The following is a 13,341-nucleotide window of genomic DNA, read 5'->3' as shown; positions in this document are numbered from 1 at the left end:
TAATTTTGTTATAGAGAGAGTATAAGCTATAATAGGAAGGAACAAGGGTTTTTGCTGGTTGAGATAAGGATAGCTATACAGGGCATTGACTCACATTGATTTCCTGTGCGTGTGTGTTACCTTCTAGGTTAATTCTTTTTGATCTTCTGAAGAAAGAGATTGAGGAAGACTATAGAAAGTGGAGCAATCTCCCATGCTCATGGATTGGTAGAATCAACATAGTAAAAATGTCAATACTCCCAAAAGTAATCTACATGTTTAATGCAATTCCCATCAAAATTCCAATGACATTCATTAAAGAGATTGAAAAATCTACCGTGAAATTTATATGGAAACACAGGAAGCCACGAATAGCCAAGGCAATCCTCAGTCAAAAGAACAATGCAGGAGGTATCACAATACCTGACTTCAAACTATATTACAAAGCAGTAGCAATAAAAACAGCATGGTACTGGCACAAAAACAGACATGAAGACCAGTGGAACAGAATAGAGGACCCAGATATGAAGCCACAAAACTATAACCAACTTGTCTTTGACAAAGGAGCCAAAAATATACGATGGAGAAATAGCAGCCTCTTCAACAAAAACTGCTGGGAAAACTAGTTAGCAGTCTGCAAAACACTGAAACTAGATCCATGTATATCACCCTATACCAAGATTAACTCAAAATGGATCAAGGATCTTAATATCAGACCACAAACTCTAAAGTTGATACAGGAAAGACTAGGAAATACTCTGAAATTAGTAGGTATAGGTAAGAACTTTCTCCACGAAACCCCAGCAGCACAGCAACTAAGAGATAGCATAGATAAATGGGAACGCATAAAACTAAAAAGCTTCTGTTCATCAAAAGAAATGGACTCTAAACTGAAGAGAACACCCACAGAGTGGGAGAAAATATTTGCCAACTATACATCAGACAAAGGACTGATAACCAGAATATATAGGGAAATTAAAAAACTAAATTCTCCCAAAACTAATGAACCAATAAAGAAATGGGCAAGGGAACTAAACAGAACTTTCTCAAAAGAAGAAATTCAAATGGCCAAAAAACACATGAAAAAATGCTCACCATTTCTATCCATAAAGGAAATGCAAATTAAAACCACACTAAGATTCCACCTCACCCCTGTTAGAATAGCCATCATTAGCAACACCACCAACAACAGGTGTTGGCGAGGATGCGGGGAAAAAGGAACCCTCTTACACTGTTGGTGGGAATGTAAACTAGTACAACCACTCTGGAAAAAAATTTGGAGGCTACTTAAAAAGCTAGACATTGATCTACCATTTGATCCAGCAATACCACTCTTGGGGATATACCCAAAATACTGTGACACAGGTTACTCCAGAGGCACCTGCACACCCATGTTTATTGCAGCACTATTCACAATAGCCAAGTTATGGAAACAGCCAAGATGACCCACCACTAAGGAATGGATTAAGAAAATGTGGTATCTATACACAATGGAATTTTATGCAGCCATGAAGAACAACAAAATGTTATCATTTGCTGGTAAATGGATGGAATTGGAGAACATCATTCTGAGTGAGGTTAGCCTGGCCCAAAAGACCAAAAATCGTATGTTCTCCCTCATATGTGGACATTAGATCAAGGGCAATCACAACAATGGTGTTGGACTTTGAGCACATGATAAAAGCGAGAACACACAAGGAAGGGGTGAGGATAGGTAAGACACCTAAAAAACTAGCTAGCATTTGTTGCCCTTAACGCAGAGAAACTAAAGCAGATACCTTAAAAGCAACTGAGGCCAATAGGAAAAGGGGACCAGGAACTAGAGAAAAGGTTAGATCAAAAAGAATGAACCTAGAAGGTAACACACACGCACAGGAAATTAATGAGAGTCCACTCCCTGTATAGCTATCCTTATCTCAACCAGCAAAAACCCTTGTTCCTTCCTATTATTGCTTATACTCTCTCTACAACAAAATTAGAAATAAGGGCAAAATAGTTTCTGCTGGGCATTGAGGGGGTGGGGAGGGAGAGGGAGGGGGCGGAGTGGGTGGTAAGGGAGGGGGTGGGGGCAGGGGGGAGAAATGACCCAAGCCTTGTATGCACATATGAATAATAAAAGAAAAAAATAAATAAAAAAAAAAGAAAAAAAAATTAAATAAATAGTGAACCTCAACTTTGCCACTTATCAGCTCATGGGCTTGGTCACAAGGCTCTATTTTAGGGCCTTGGGGAGCAAATATTCTCAGTGGTTTGAGAAAGGTGCATGGGGCACGTTTCAGTGCAGAGCTTGACTGCCGCCTCGACTCAGTGAATATTAGCCATCACTTTCGTTTATCTTCCCTCACTTCCTGCAAACAATCCCAGCATGCCTTTCACTGGTGCTTCTGCAGAGCTCAGAAGGGCAGCAAGTCAAAGGAGGGCTGTGAGTAATTCCTGTAGTCTTGGCTACACAGAACGATTTCCTCTAAGATTTACTTTTTAGTCACCAGTTGAAGAGCATTTCCTTTGATAAAGGAGGACTGTTATCTTTTTACAATGACCTTTCTCCTAAATACTCTAACATAATTGCAGTATGACTGAAGTCCACTGCTGCTACGTGATATGACCATCTCAGAAAGGCTGCTCAGATCTGGGCCTTGAACCCGAGTTCCTCAGCCTGGGTTGAATGGGAGACCCCAGTGGACAATCCTCAGCAGTCTTCTCAATAGGAGTGCGAGCTGCTTTCTATACACTACGTGGAACCTTTATAATGTCACATTCAATGTGACACCAGGAGCTTCGATTCCAAGGTGTGGAATCCAAGGGTCTGAATAGGAGGAGACTTGCACAAACTCACACAGTAACAAGTGATAATGCCAGAGCTCAAGCTTAGCATTATAATGAAACCCTGTCTACAAATCTCAGCCGAATTCTGTCAGGTGGTGGAGGTGACCACCCTGCCTCACAGGCTGGACTGCACAGTGAGGCATTTCTTATAGTTCAGACTTACCCTACAATGATAGATGCCCCATCCTCATGAGAACTCAGGATTCCCTCTTCTCTGCCCACCCCCAGACTTGCCATAAGTCTTACTTTTCATCTCATGTCTTGCTTTGTCAGAGAGGGGTAACAGGTTCATGTCTTCCAAGATGTTAATGGTCACTGCCCAGGCAAGGGGTCCCATGTAATACTCATGCAAGAGGGAGGCCAGCCGCTCCACACTGGCATTATCCACTGTGACCCACGGAAGAGGACAAATGGTCATGTCAGAGTATTTTTCTTTTAGTATTTCCTTAAACCGTTGGAATTCTTCCTTGTCCAGATCCTTGAGGCACCACTGCAGCCTGTAGCTGGAGAAGAAGGGTAAGTGGTCTTCTTTCATCATGGAGTGAGGCTGAGAGGTCAGGTTTTGGGCAAAGACACTATTCTTTGGTAATATGGCGTGAATATCCTTTCTGTGAAGAAAGAGTGGCAAGACTTAACAGGTAATCCCACAAATTGTCACGTTCACACTTGATCCCTGGGTGAGTGATACAGTGAACCATTCTGAGACAGACTGACTCACAGGCACTAATTCCTCATAGACAGAGCACTAGCTGCCACTGTATCTGTTTATCCCATCATTAGAATATAAGTTCTGGGATATTTTGTTGTGTGTACTCTTAGTTCTCAAACAGCATCTGTTTAGAATAAGATTCAATACACTCATCTCTGAATGCACCTGACAATAGGTTCCTGGCAACTATTAACCTGTAACATGGCTTTTTTCTGGTGATCTGTGCCTGTTAATATCAAGTTACATAAACACGGCAAATAGTTTTGGCATGAAAATAAGCTGAAATTGGCTGGGCATGGTGGCTCATACCTGTAGTCACAGATTCTCCAAAAGCTTATGGCTAAAGTCCAGCCCTTTGTAAAGTCCTTACAAAGTTAATAAGACTCCATATCAAAAAAGAGCCAGAACTAGGCATCAGTGGTTCATGCCTGTAATCCTAGCTACTCAGGAGGCAGAGATCAGGAGGATTGGGTTTGAAGCCAGCCTGGGCAAATAGTCTGCAAGACTCCATCTCAATAAGCTGGATATTGTAGTACAAACCTGTAGTCCCAGCTATGGGAAGCAGCAGGTGGGAGGATTGCAGTCCAAGGCTGTCCAGGCAAAAACATGACACCTAATCCAAAAAATAATTAAAAAGCAAAAATGTTTGGGGTATGCTAGATTACCTACCTAACAAGTATGTGGTCCTTAGTTCAAATAGTACCACCAAAAAGAAAATAAAAAAAATACATTCAAAGGCAAGCAATATGATAAAACAATTTGAAAACTCAAGCAGACGGACAGTCACCCTAGCTTGACGTCTTGTCTCTGCACATGCAGTAGATGGACTTGTGGATACACAGTAAGATTTTATCTAGGTCCTACCTCCTTCCTGGTTCCTAGACATCCCACCAAGGTACAGTCAGTCTCTAATCTGTCAACGCTGGCTTTTGCTCTTGCACAGACAGACTGGGGCATCTGGTTTCTTCTCCCTCCTACAGAGATGAGCTCATTTAGCAGTGAGTTGTCTGTCTATCCTGTGCACACAAGGACACTTCAGGAGGGGTTTGCTAAAATTACTTCGGTTGTGGGAGCTGAAGGATGCCAATGATTGGCCCGTGTCCCCTAAAGTTCATATGTTGAACACTTGGCCCTAATGAAGCTGTGTTGGGAGGTGGTTAGGTCATGAGGGCTCAGCCCTCAGGAATGGATTAACGTGGTTCTCAGAGGAGTGGTTTAGCTACCATAAGAGTATACTTCTCATGAAAGCAAGTTTGGCCCTGCCATCCTCTTGGCTTTTTATTATAGAACAATGCAGCTCACCAGAGGCTAGCTCTTAGACTTCCCAGCCTCCAGAAATACACTCAAAAGTGAACCAAACAAATCTGTTCTTTATAACTGAATGCCTGAGATTAGGTAATTTATAACAGGAAAAAACAGACTAAGACAGGGATGAAGAGAGAAGATTATAAAGATGTGTAGAAGAAAATATTGAAAAAAGGGTTGGGGTGGTGACAAGTGCCAACAGATTCCACTGTGGAAAAAAAATCCACTTCATAAATGCGAGCATTTTCAACACTGTTCTATTTTAGTTTACCCTGATCCAAGAGAAGAGGTGTGTGTGGGCACAGGTTGTACCCTGGGATTTGGGAAAAGGGAATAATCACAGAAAACCCTCTTTTTAGAGCTTTCTAAAAAGGGTGGCTTTCCCTAGTCAATAGTCATAGTTTGGGCCACCCCCACTCCCTGCATTCTCTCATTTTTTCTCTTTCTACCCCACTAGTGATCTGTTACAATGGATTGCTGATAATACCACAACAGATTTCTGCTAGTGAAGTCCATGAGACCTCAGTCCTTGTGACACCAAGGCTCAGGGTCAGACTCCACATAGGAAATTCATTGTCATCTCCATGGTGACAATTCTGGGCTCTCAGGTCAGAGCACTCAAGTCACACTTCTGCAACTTTCAGGAAATAACTAAGTTTGTTTCCAAGGCTGGGCTCTCTCCCTTGGAAGATGGGACCCAGAGCACCCACCTCTCCAAGGGCCACCCCTGAGGGCCCAGTGAAGTCATACAGTAGTCAGCAGGAGGAGCGTGCAGATCCAAGTGACACCCGCTCCAGCCACAAAGCAAGAACAGACTTCCAAGCAGAGTGACATGGACACAGTGCTCAGCGGGAGGTGCTCCTGTGGCTGGTTTAGACTGAGTGCTATGTCACTCCCACATGGAGCCTAAGAAAGTCCAACCCACAGAAGTAGAGACAGGAATGGTGGTCACCAGGGTTAGGCGTGGAGGGAGCTGTTGGTCAGAGACTACAGGTTTCAGTTGGGAGGGGCAAGTCTTAAAGCTATTGCTCCGTAAGGTGGCCATACCTGATCTGTCACATTTGTACATAAATACCAGATTCACATGTAATGAAAATGGTGCAGTACTGGGAAGGCTGAAGCAGAAGAACCGTGAGTTCCAGACCATCTTGGGCTACCTAGTGAGACCTGTATCAAGAAGACCAAAAAAGGGCTGGAGGAATGGTTCAAATGGTAGAGTGTACCCTATAGGACTGGATTTGAACTCAAAGCCTATGTACTTGCTAAGCAGGTGCTCTACCACACAAACCATGCCCCCAGCACCCCAGAGGTTTTGTTTTGTTTTGTTTTCACCACAAAGTGAGGTGATAGACATATTAGTTTGGGTTATTCTTTCTATAATTTACATATAAAAGTGTCACCTGTACCTCACAAATACAATTGTCAATTAAAACTAGATTTAGGATTCATTTAAATTTGCAGGTGTATGGGTGAAACTGAACTATTCTTATAGCTCTAGGGTGTCTGAAATTCGGGATGCAGGATAAAGTCAATCTAACCAACCAAGTTTTTGGAATTCCTATTCCATTAAAAGAGAGTGTCTCAAAAAGTAAAAAAAAAAAAAAAACAAAAAAAAAAAACAAGTGGCAAGACTGTTTTTTCCTCAGTGTTGGCAGTTGAACCAATGCCTCACATATGCTAAGCATCCAAACACCACAAAACCACACACCTGGCTTGAAGAGGCAGGGTTTTTATTAATCTACGTACCCTCTGGAGAAACCCTCCCTGCTTTGTGCTAACCTGTTTACTTTCTATATGCTGAAAGCATTGGTAAGAGTAGGCAACAATCACTTTCTCCCAACCTGGAGCTAAGACCCCACTCACAGGTGGGAGTTGCATAGGTGGATCTCAGAAGCAGAGAACAGAATCATGGTCACAGGCCCGGGGAAAGGTAGGAGAGGAGAAGCTGTTGGGGCTCTGTTCAAAAATACTGTCATCTGGAGGAATAAGTTATAGTGCTACATGGCACACTGAGGGGATTGTTAGCAATAATGTAGTATTTCTTTCAGACAGAGTCTTGGTATGTAGCTCCAGCTGGCCTTGACCATGCAATCCTCCTGCCTCTGCCTCCGCCACCTGAGTGCTGGGATTACAGGTGTGAACCAGAATGCCTGGCCCAGCAGTAATGAATTGTATATTTCCAGTTAGCTAAAAGGAAGGATCCTAAATGCTCTGAGCATAAGGAAATGATACATGTTTGAGGTGATGGATATGGTTATCACCCTGATCACTGTACACATGGATTAAAATCCTAGTACCCCATAAACATGTACAATTATATGCTAATGAATAAAAAATTACTGAATTACTTTATATGCCTGTATGAAAATAGAATAAAGTCTATTGAAAATTGTGGAAAAGTCAGGGGGGAGGATAAGAAAATAATAGAGGGGTGAAGTTGATCAAAACACATGCATTTTTTGGACATATTACAATGAGACCCCTTTGTGTAATACATACATGGTAATTTAAAAATTAATAAAAATTAAAACTCAACCATCCTAGAAACTTCAGTTGTTCCCTAAACATGGAATGCTAAGTTTAGTAAATACAGTTTCATATATCTTTAACTCTTTACACATATAAGAATACCCTCGAGTCTGAAATATTTGTAAATATATCAACATTGTAAACCTTTAGCAATATTTTGCCACATGAAAGACATGCTCCCTAAGGGGTGGGGATGTAGCTCAGTGGTAGAGCACTCACCTAGCATGTGCAAGGCCCTGGGTTTGATTGCCAGCACCACAAGAGCATAAAACCTGGCTGAAAGAAGGCCCCTTTTGTGCAGAGAAATGACAACTCCTCAGTATATTGATGGGCACACAGGTGAGAATAGGGCTGAAGAGAAGTAGCAGCTGATGGAGGGGGACCACCACAGGGAAAGATCTACTTAAAGCAGAATTAGGACAAAGGATCCCAGCCATATGCACAGTTAGGAAAACAGATAGGCATTGAGAAAACAGGGAGATAGTGATTTCACGCAATAAACTTAGCATCCCCCAAATCACATCATACTGAAGGGAAGATCACGTGGTGTCAAGGGATGCATGAACGGTGTCTACAGAAATACTCTGCAAGCCAGGACTAGACAGCCTTTGAAAGATGAAGCAAATGTTCCCACTAACAAAAACTGTCACAGATGAACTTAGTGGAGAAACACATGAAGAAGAGAAGGGGTGCTATTTGTGGGACATCTGGCCTCAGGCACAAGTCCTCAGGCTGGACAATGCAACACCAGAGGGAGACTGGGCTCCAAGTGAACAGGGCAGGGAATAGATTTAACCCATAAGCCACTTGTCTGACCTCTAGGGAGTCAGACAGCAATGGTCACTATTAGGACCTCTTCAGTTTTGCATTCTGCTACTATTTGTGTTTTTTTTTTTTTTGTGGTACTGGGGTTTAAACTCAGGGCCTACACTTTGACCTCCTCCACCTTTTATTTGTGATGGGTTTTCTGAGATAGGGTCTTGTGAACTAATTTTCCAGGCTGGCTTTGAACGGTGATCCTCATCTCTGCCTCCTGAGTAGCTAGGATTACAGGCGTGAGCCATCAGTGCCCAGCAGTTCTTGAAAATAATATTGTATTACTTATATTTGGTAGCAAAGCAATCAAATGAGAGGTATAAGGGGAAAGGAAGTTTGTACACCTCAAAGCCAAGAGCTTGAAAAACTCGTAACTCATATGAAGTTATCAAATTATGTTTACACATTATTTGGTAACAAATTTAACAAAATTCCAAGCTAATAGTAATAAACAGTAGAAGGTTGGGCACTGGTGTCTCACACCTGTCATCCTAGCTACTTGGGGGGCGGAGATCAGGAGAATCACTGTTCAAGACCAGCAAATAGTTTGAGAGACCCTCAGCTTCAAAATAACCAGAGCAAAATGGACTGAAGGAGTGGCTCAAACAGTTAGGAATGACGCTGACAATCAGATTAAAGGCACCCACAAAGAAAAATGAGTGTAATTTAAGAAGGTAAAATATCCACTGAAAACCCTAAAATTCTGATAAAAATTGAGGTGGTAAGTAAAAGAGAAAGCATATTTTCAAAATCTCAATTCTGGCTTTTTTTTTTTTTTGGTGGTACTGGGGTTTGAACTCAGATTCTCATGTTTGTTAGGCAGGCGCTCTACCACTTGAGCCATTCCGCCAGCTCTTAATTCTTAATCAGTATATCATCCAAGGAGTCCCACTGATATTTTTAGTGGGACTAGCAACTCATTAGTGTTCCTGTTAAAAGCCAAAATAGACAAGATTGTGAAAAACATTGTGTTTACTTTGTTGAAGGCTACACTTGATTTTAACATCCATGAAAGGACGTCATTTCTTAGAGTCAAACAAGCTAGCATCAAAGACAGAAGATTTGTTAACGTTTGAAATATTTGTGTTCACAAATTCCTGTTGTACATTTAACCCCCCAAACAATTCATAGAAGAAACAGAACATCTCAAAGTAATAGGCAAAATAAAAGATGAATTGAACTTAGGCCGCTCTCCATGCACTCCCGCACCCAAGCAGGCTTTAAAGCTAGCTCCTCTGGATAAAGGAATGGCACAAATAAATCTGAACTTTATAGTGATGGAGGCGTGATTCAAGCAGAACACCTGCAAAGCAAGTGTGAACTGGAGCTCAAAACTCCAGCCTTGTTAAATGTTTTATATAAATAGCTTTCCTGATCCAATCGTTTATTACAATAAAAAAGACCGAAGCAGTTAAAAACCTGTACATGGCTTTTAACTGCAGCTGACACCAGCAGTAGTAATAACATGAACACCGAGGATCACAGTGGAGGACACTGTTTCAACTGCTGACAGTGTACTGAACGATCGCTTCTCACCGCCACGGGGAAGAGGTGCCTGACATTAGTGGAAGGATCATTACACACAGCCTTGCCCAAACCACCAAGACTGAAGACCATTCAGGATTTGACCAACAACAGGTGTGTTAACTCAACCATTGATGTACCTGCATCCTTAAAAACACTGAGCCATCACCATGAGGCAGTGCCCCTCTGCAAGAGGATAAGCACCCCACACAGGTGCACAGAATATCTTCAGGTAACAGATGGTAGACACCTGATTGGAGGTGAGGGGACTAAGAGGGGCCAAGAAATGGACACACTTCACTTTATACCTTATCGTATCATTTGCTTTCTTAGGTGAATACTAAGAGGTATCTCCCCTAACCCCCATCTAAAGCTCACTTTTGTAGATGCTCACAGGAGTAAGTAAATTTCATCCAAATCATGCAATTCCCTTACCACTACAATCTATGGAAGGCACAAAGTGTAGATGCAGCATTTTTGTTGGGGACAGGGTCTCACTATGTAGCTCACACTGTCCTCAAACTGGTCATTCCCTGCCTCAGCCTCCCACGTGCTCAGACACACTTAACTGTAGAAAGCTGGCAGTTATGTGCCTTTGACTCAAAACATACTATCATGAAAATAAGCTTTTCTCTGCATTTCTGTGATACGTAGGGAAAAATGTTGACCATGAGGGAAGCGAGAGGACAAATACTTATTAGTAAGTTCTGAGTGTTCCATCCTAACTTCAGAGCAATTGAAATTTCCTAGTATTTCTCCCTCGAATATAAAAAATCACCTGGATCCATGGAGATTGAAAACAGAAAAAATAAAACCTAGACATAATAGCAAAATACTTCAGCTATTCAGTTAAGTGACTACATTAGGAAGAAAAGTTAAAGACTGAATTTCAGTCTGCCATGTTTAAATATGTCATACACACACACAATTTGAATTAGACATTTGTCTTTCTGTAAACAATCCAGGAAAAAGGTTGAACAACACGAGACCAAAACCCCCCAAACCTGAGGAAAGGAAACCAGCAAACTCTAGGGAAAGTTATTTTTAGGATGACTGAACAAGGTTCCTATGCTTGGAGCTTAAAATAAAGGAAGAGGAAGCAAATGAGAAAAATAACTGGCTGTTTGCTAAGCCTGTTCTTCAGAGGCTTATAGCATGTCACTTTACAGAAAAATATCAAAACAGTATCATCCTTCAGAGTCTGAAGGATTCACAGATGTCCTGTGAAGTAAGCGGCTCTGTTTTAGGAAAAAAGTTTTTCAATATGTCACAGTGGGAACTGGTACACCAAACCCCAAAGAGAAAGGAAAGGCAGGCTGGCAAAGTGGCTCAAGCAGTAAGAGCACCTGCCTAGCTAGTGTGAGACCCTGAGTTCAAGCCCTAGTGCTGTCAGAAAAAAAAAAAAAAGATGAGGATGGGACTGAAGCTCAGGTGAAAGGATATTTTGGGGGCAGTTAGACACCTTCTGTACAGTGGGGTGGGCAAGGAGGGGGGCAATGGGAGAAGGTGAGGAGTCATTGCAAGCAGGCTGGATTTTTGGTTGAAGGGATACAACTTACAGCTGATGGCAAGAGCTATTTTCTGAGGAGTGAGTCTTACTAACGCTCTCCCTCCATCTCCATCCTTCTTTGCTCCCAGTCCCCACAAGTGTTTTGAATGACTTGATAGAAGCAGTTATTATAGGATGAGCGGACAAGAGCAAGGCCCCGAGTTCAATCCCCAGCACTGCCCGCCCCCCCCCAAAAAAAACCATAAAAAGATTACTCAGATTCTTCTCTTGGCAAACAGAACTACCCTCTTGGCTTAGATAGGATTTCAGTGACCCAAGTGATAGATAAGTTATCATCATAGTCCATATAGCCACAGCCCCCTGACTCCGACTGACATGGGCCAGACATCAGCTGATCCTGCCTGGCCTTTGCAACAACTCTGGGAACAGCAGGAGACCTAGACTCCCCCTAAATAGGTGTGTTTGGAAGTTGACTTTTCAGCAAAATGGGGCAATTGGATTTTGTTCTTCTAAGGGATCCTTTGGTTTCCAGGTTCTGAATAGTCAGAAGAGAGAAAAGGAAGCCATCGTAGGGCCCCCAGGAAAGGTTCTCCTAAGTAATGGAAAAAGAGGGGTGAAAAGGCTACAAACAAGACAGGAGAAAATACCGTGTCTCAGCGACTCCTCACCTCCAAGGTGAAATTCCACGCTCAGCCAACTAACAACCAGGCAAAGAAAAAGGCTGTGTCGACCTCACGTGGTGACCGTCTTTGGGGATTTCCCCAACCAGTGAGTTACCATTGCCCATTGGCTGCAAGGCTCAAATGGCCAGCCTCACCTAGACAGGCCACACCTGCACCCTGCACCTGCCACTCTTGGGCTGCAGCTGCTGCTGGGCAAGAGGTGTATCTACTCTCTTGAGCTCAGCACTGCAGATGGGCACAGTGCTTCCCAGGTTCCCAGAGCAGTCATTATATGTGTGTTGGGTGTCCTTAATTTTTTTCTACACAGCCTAGAAGTTGCACTTGACATTTAAATCTTTATTTTTTTTACTAGGCCTTTTTGTATTTTTTTGGTGGTTCTAGGACTTGAACTCAGAGCCTCACACTTGTGAGGGAGGCCACTTTTCCAGCTTGTTTATTTTTTTGAGACAGGATCTTGCCCAGATTGGCCTTAAACTCATGATCCTCCTGCCTCAGTTAAGTGCTAGGATTACAGTTGTGTGCCAATGTGTCTGGCTAAATTTTTATAAAGTTGTTACAGAGTGGCAAATCATTATTGTATATGTTTATGGGGTACGATATAACATTTGATGTATTCAAATACATCATTGTGGAATAATTAAATCAAGTTAATTCACACATCTGTTACATACAATATTTTTTTTTTTGTTGTGAGAACTTGTGAAATTACTCTCTAAGCAACTTTCAAATGTACATTATTATTACCCATGGTCACCCCATTAAAAAATAGAACTCTAGCTATCTGGAACTTTGTACCTTTTTTTTTGCCTTCTGACCCACAACTTCCTTTTTCCTTCCTCCCCTCCTGGCTGCCTCTGATGAGCACCACTCTACTTTCTGCTATGCAATTCACCTGTCCTGGAGCCTCCAAGTGAGTGGCCTGAGGCATTTCTCTCTCCGAGCCTGTCTCACTTCATTTAGCGCAATGCCTTCCAGTACATCCAGGCTGCTGCATGTAACAAGAGTTCCTTTTTTCATTTGTGGTACTGGGATGGGCCTCCAGTTTGCAAGCAAGTGCTCTACCACTTGAGACAAGCTCCCAGCCCTTTTTTTTTTTTTGTATTTTGTTTTTGAGATAGGGTTTTTAAAAAAAATTTCTACTCATTTTTATTCATTTCTCCAAAGCACTCAGGCAGACAGCACCTTTGGTTCATCCTTCCTGATTCCACATTGCAGTGGACACAAGTCTTCCCATCATAACACACAAGTGTGTGACACTCGCTATGGTAACAACAGTATCACCTCCTGTCACCCACGTGTTTCAGGCCTGTGCTGCTATGGGCAAGGTTCACCAAGATTCACTTTTCTTGGAACTCCTGGCTGGCAGGTCTTCCAGCCAAGATAGGGTCTTAATAACTTAGCCTGGGCTAGCCTTGAAATCTTGATCCTCCTGCCTGCCCTTCCCAAGTACCTGGAATTAC

At 42.4% G+C, this 13,341-nt stretch overlaps 1 protein-coding gene across 1 annotated transcript in view; it reads right to left on the bottom strand.

Moving 5' to 3' along the window:
- Nlrp5 (NLR family pyrin domain containing 5) overlaps window positions 1-6,729 on the bottom strand; it is a 38,988-nt gene extending 32,259 nt beyond the window's left edge. Inside the window, exons 1-2 of the mRNA XM_020187397.2 lie at window positions 6,683-6,729; window positions 3,052-3,413 (exon numbers count right to left, since the gene is read on the bottom strand). Of these exons, the coding sequence (XP_020042986.2) occupies window positions 3,052-3,413; window positions 6,683-6,729 (409 nt within the window). The remainder of the gene's footprint in view (window positions 1-3,051; window positions 3,414-6,682) is intronic.
- Between the last annotated feature and the right edge of the window lie 6,612 nt (window positions 6,730-13,341).

The sequence above is a fragment of the Castor canadensis genome, chromosome 16, assembly GCF_047511655.1.
Source record: "Castor canadensis chromosome 16, mCasCan1.hap1v2, whole genome shotgun sequence".
In the NCBI taxonomy this organism is placed as follows: domain Eukaryota; kingdom Metazoa; phylum Chordata; class Mammalia; order Rodentia; family Castoridae; genus Castor; species Castor canadensis.
Note: the sequence above shows the minus strand (reverse complement) of the source record. Positions and strands in the feature narration are given on the sequence as shown.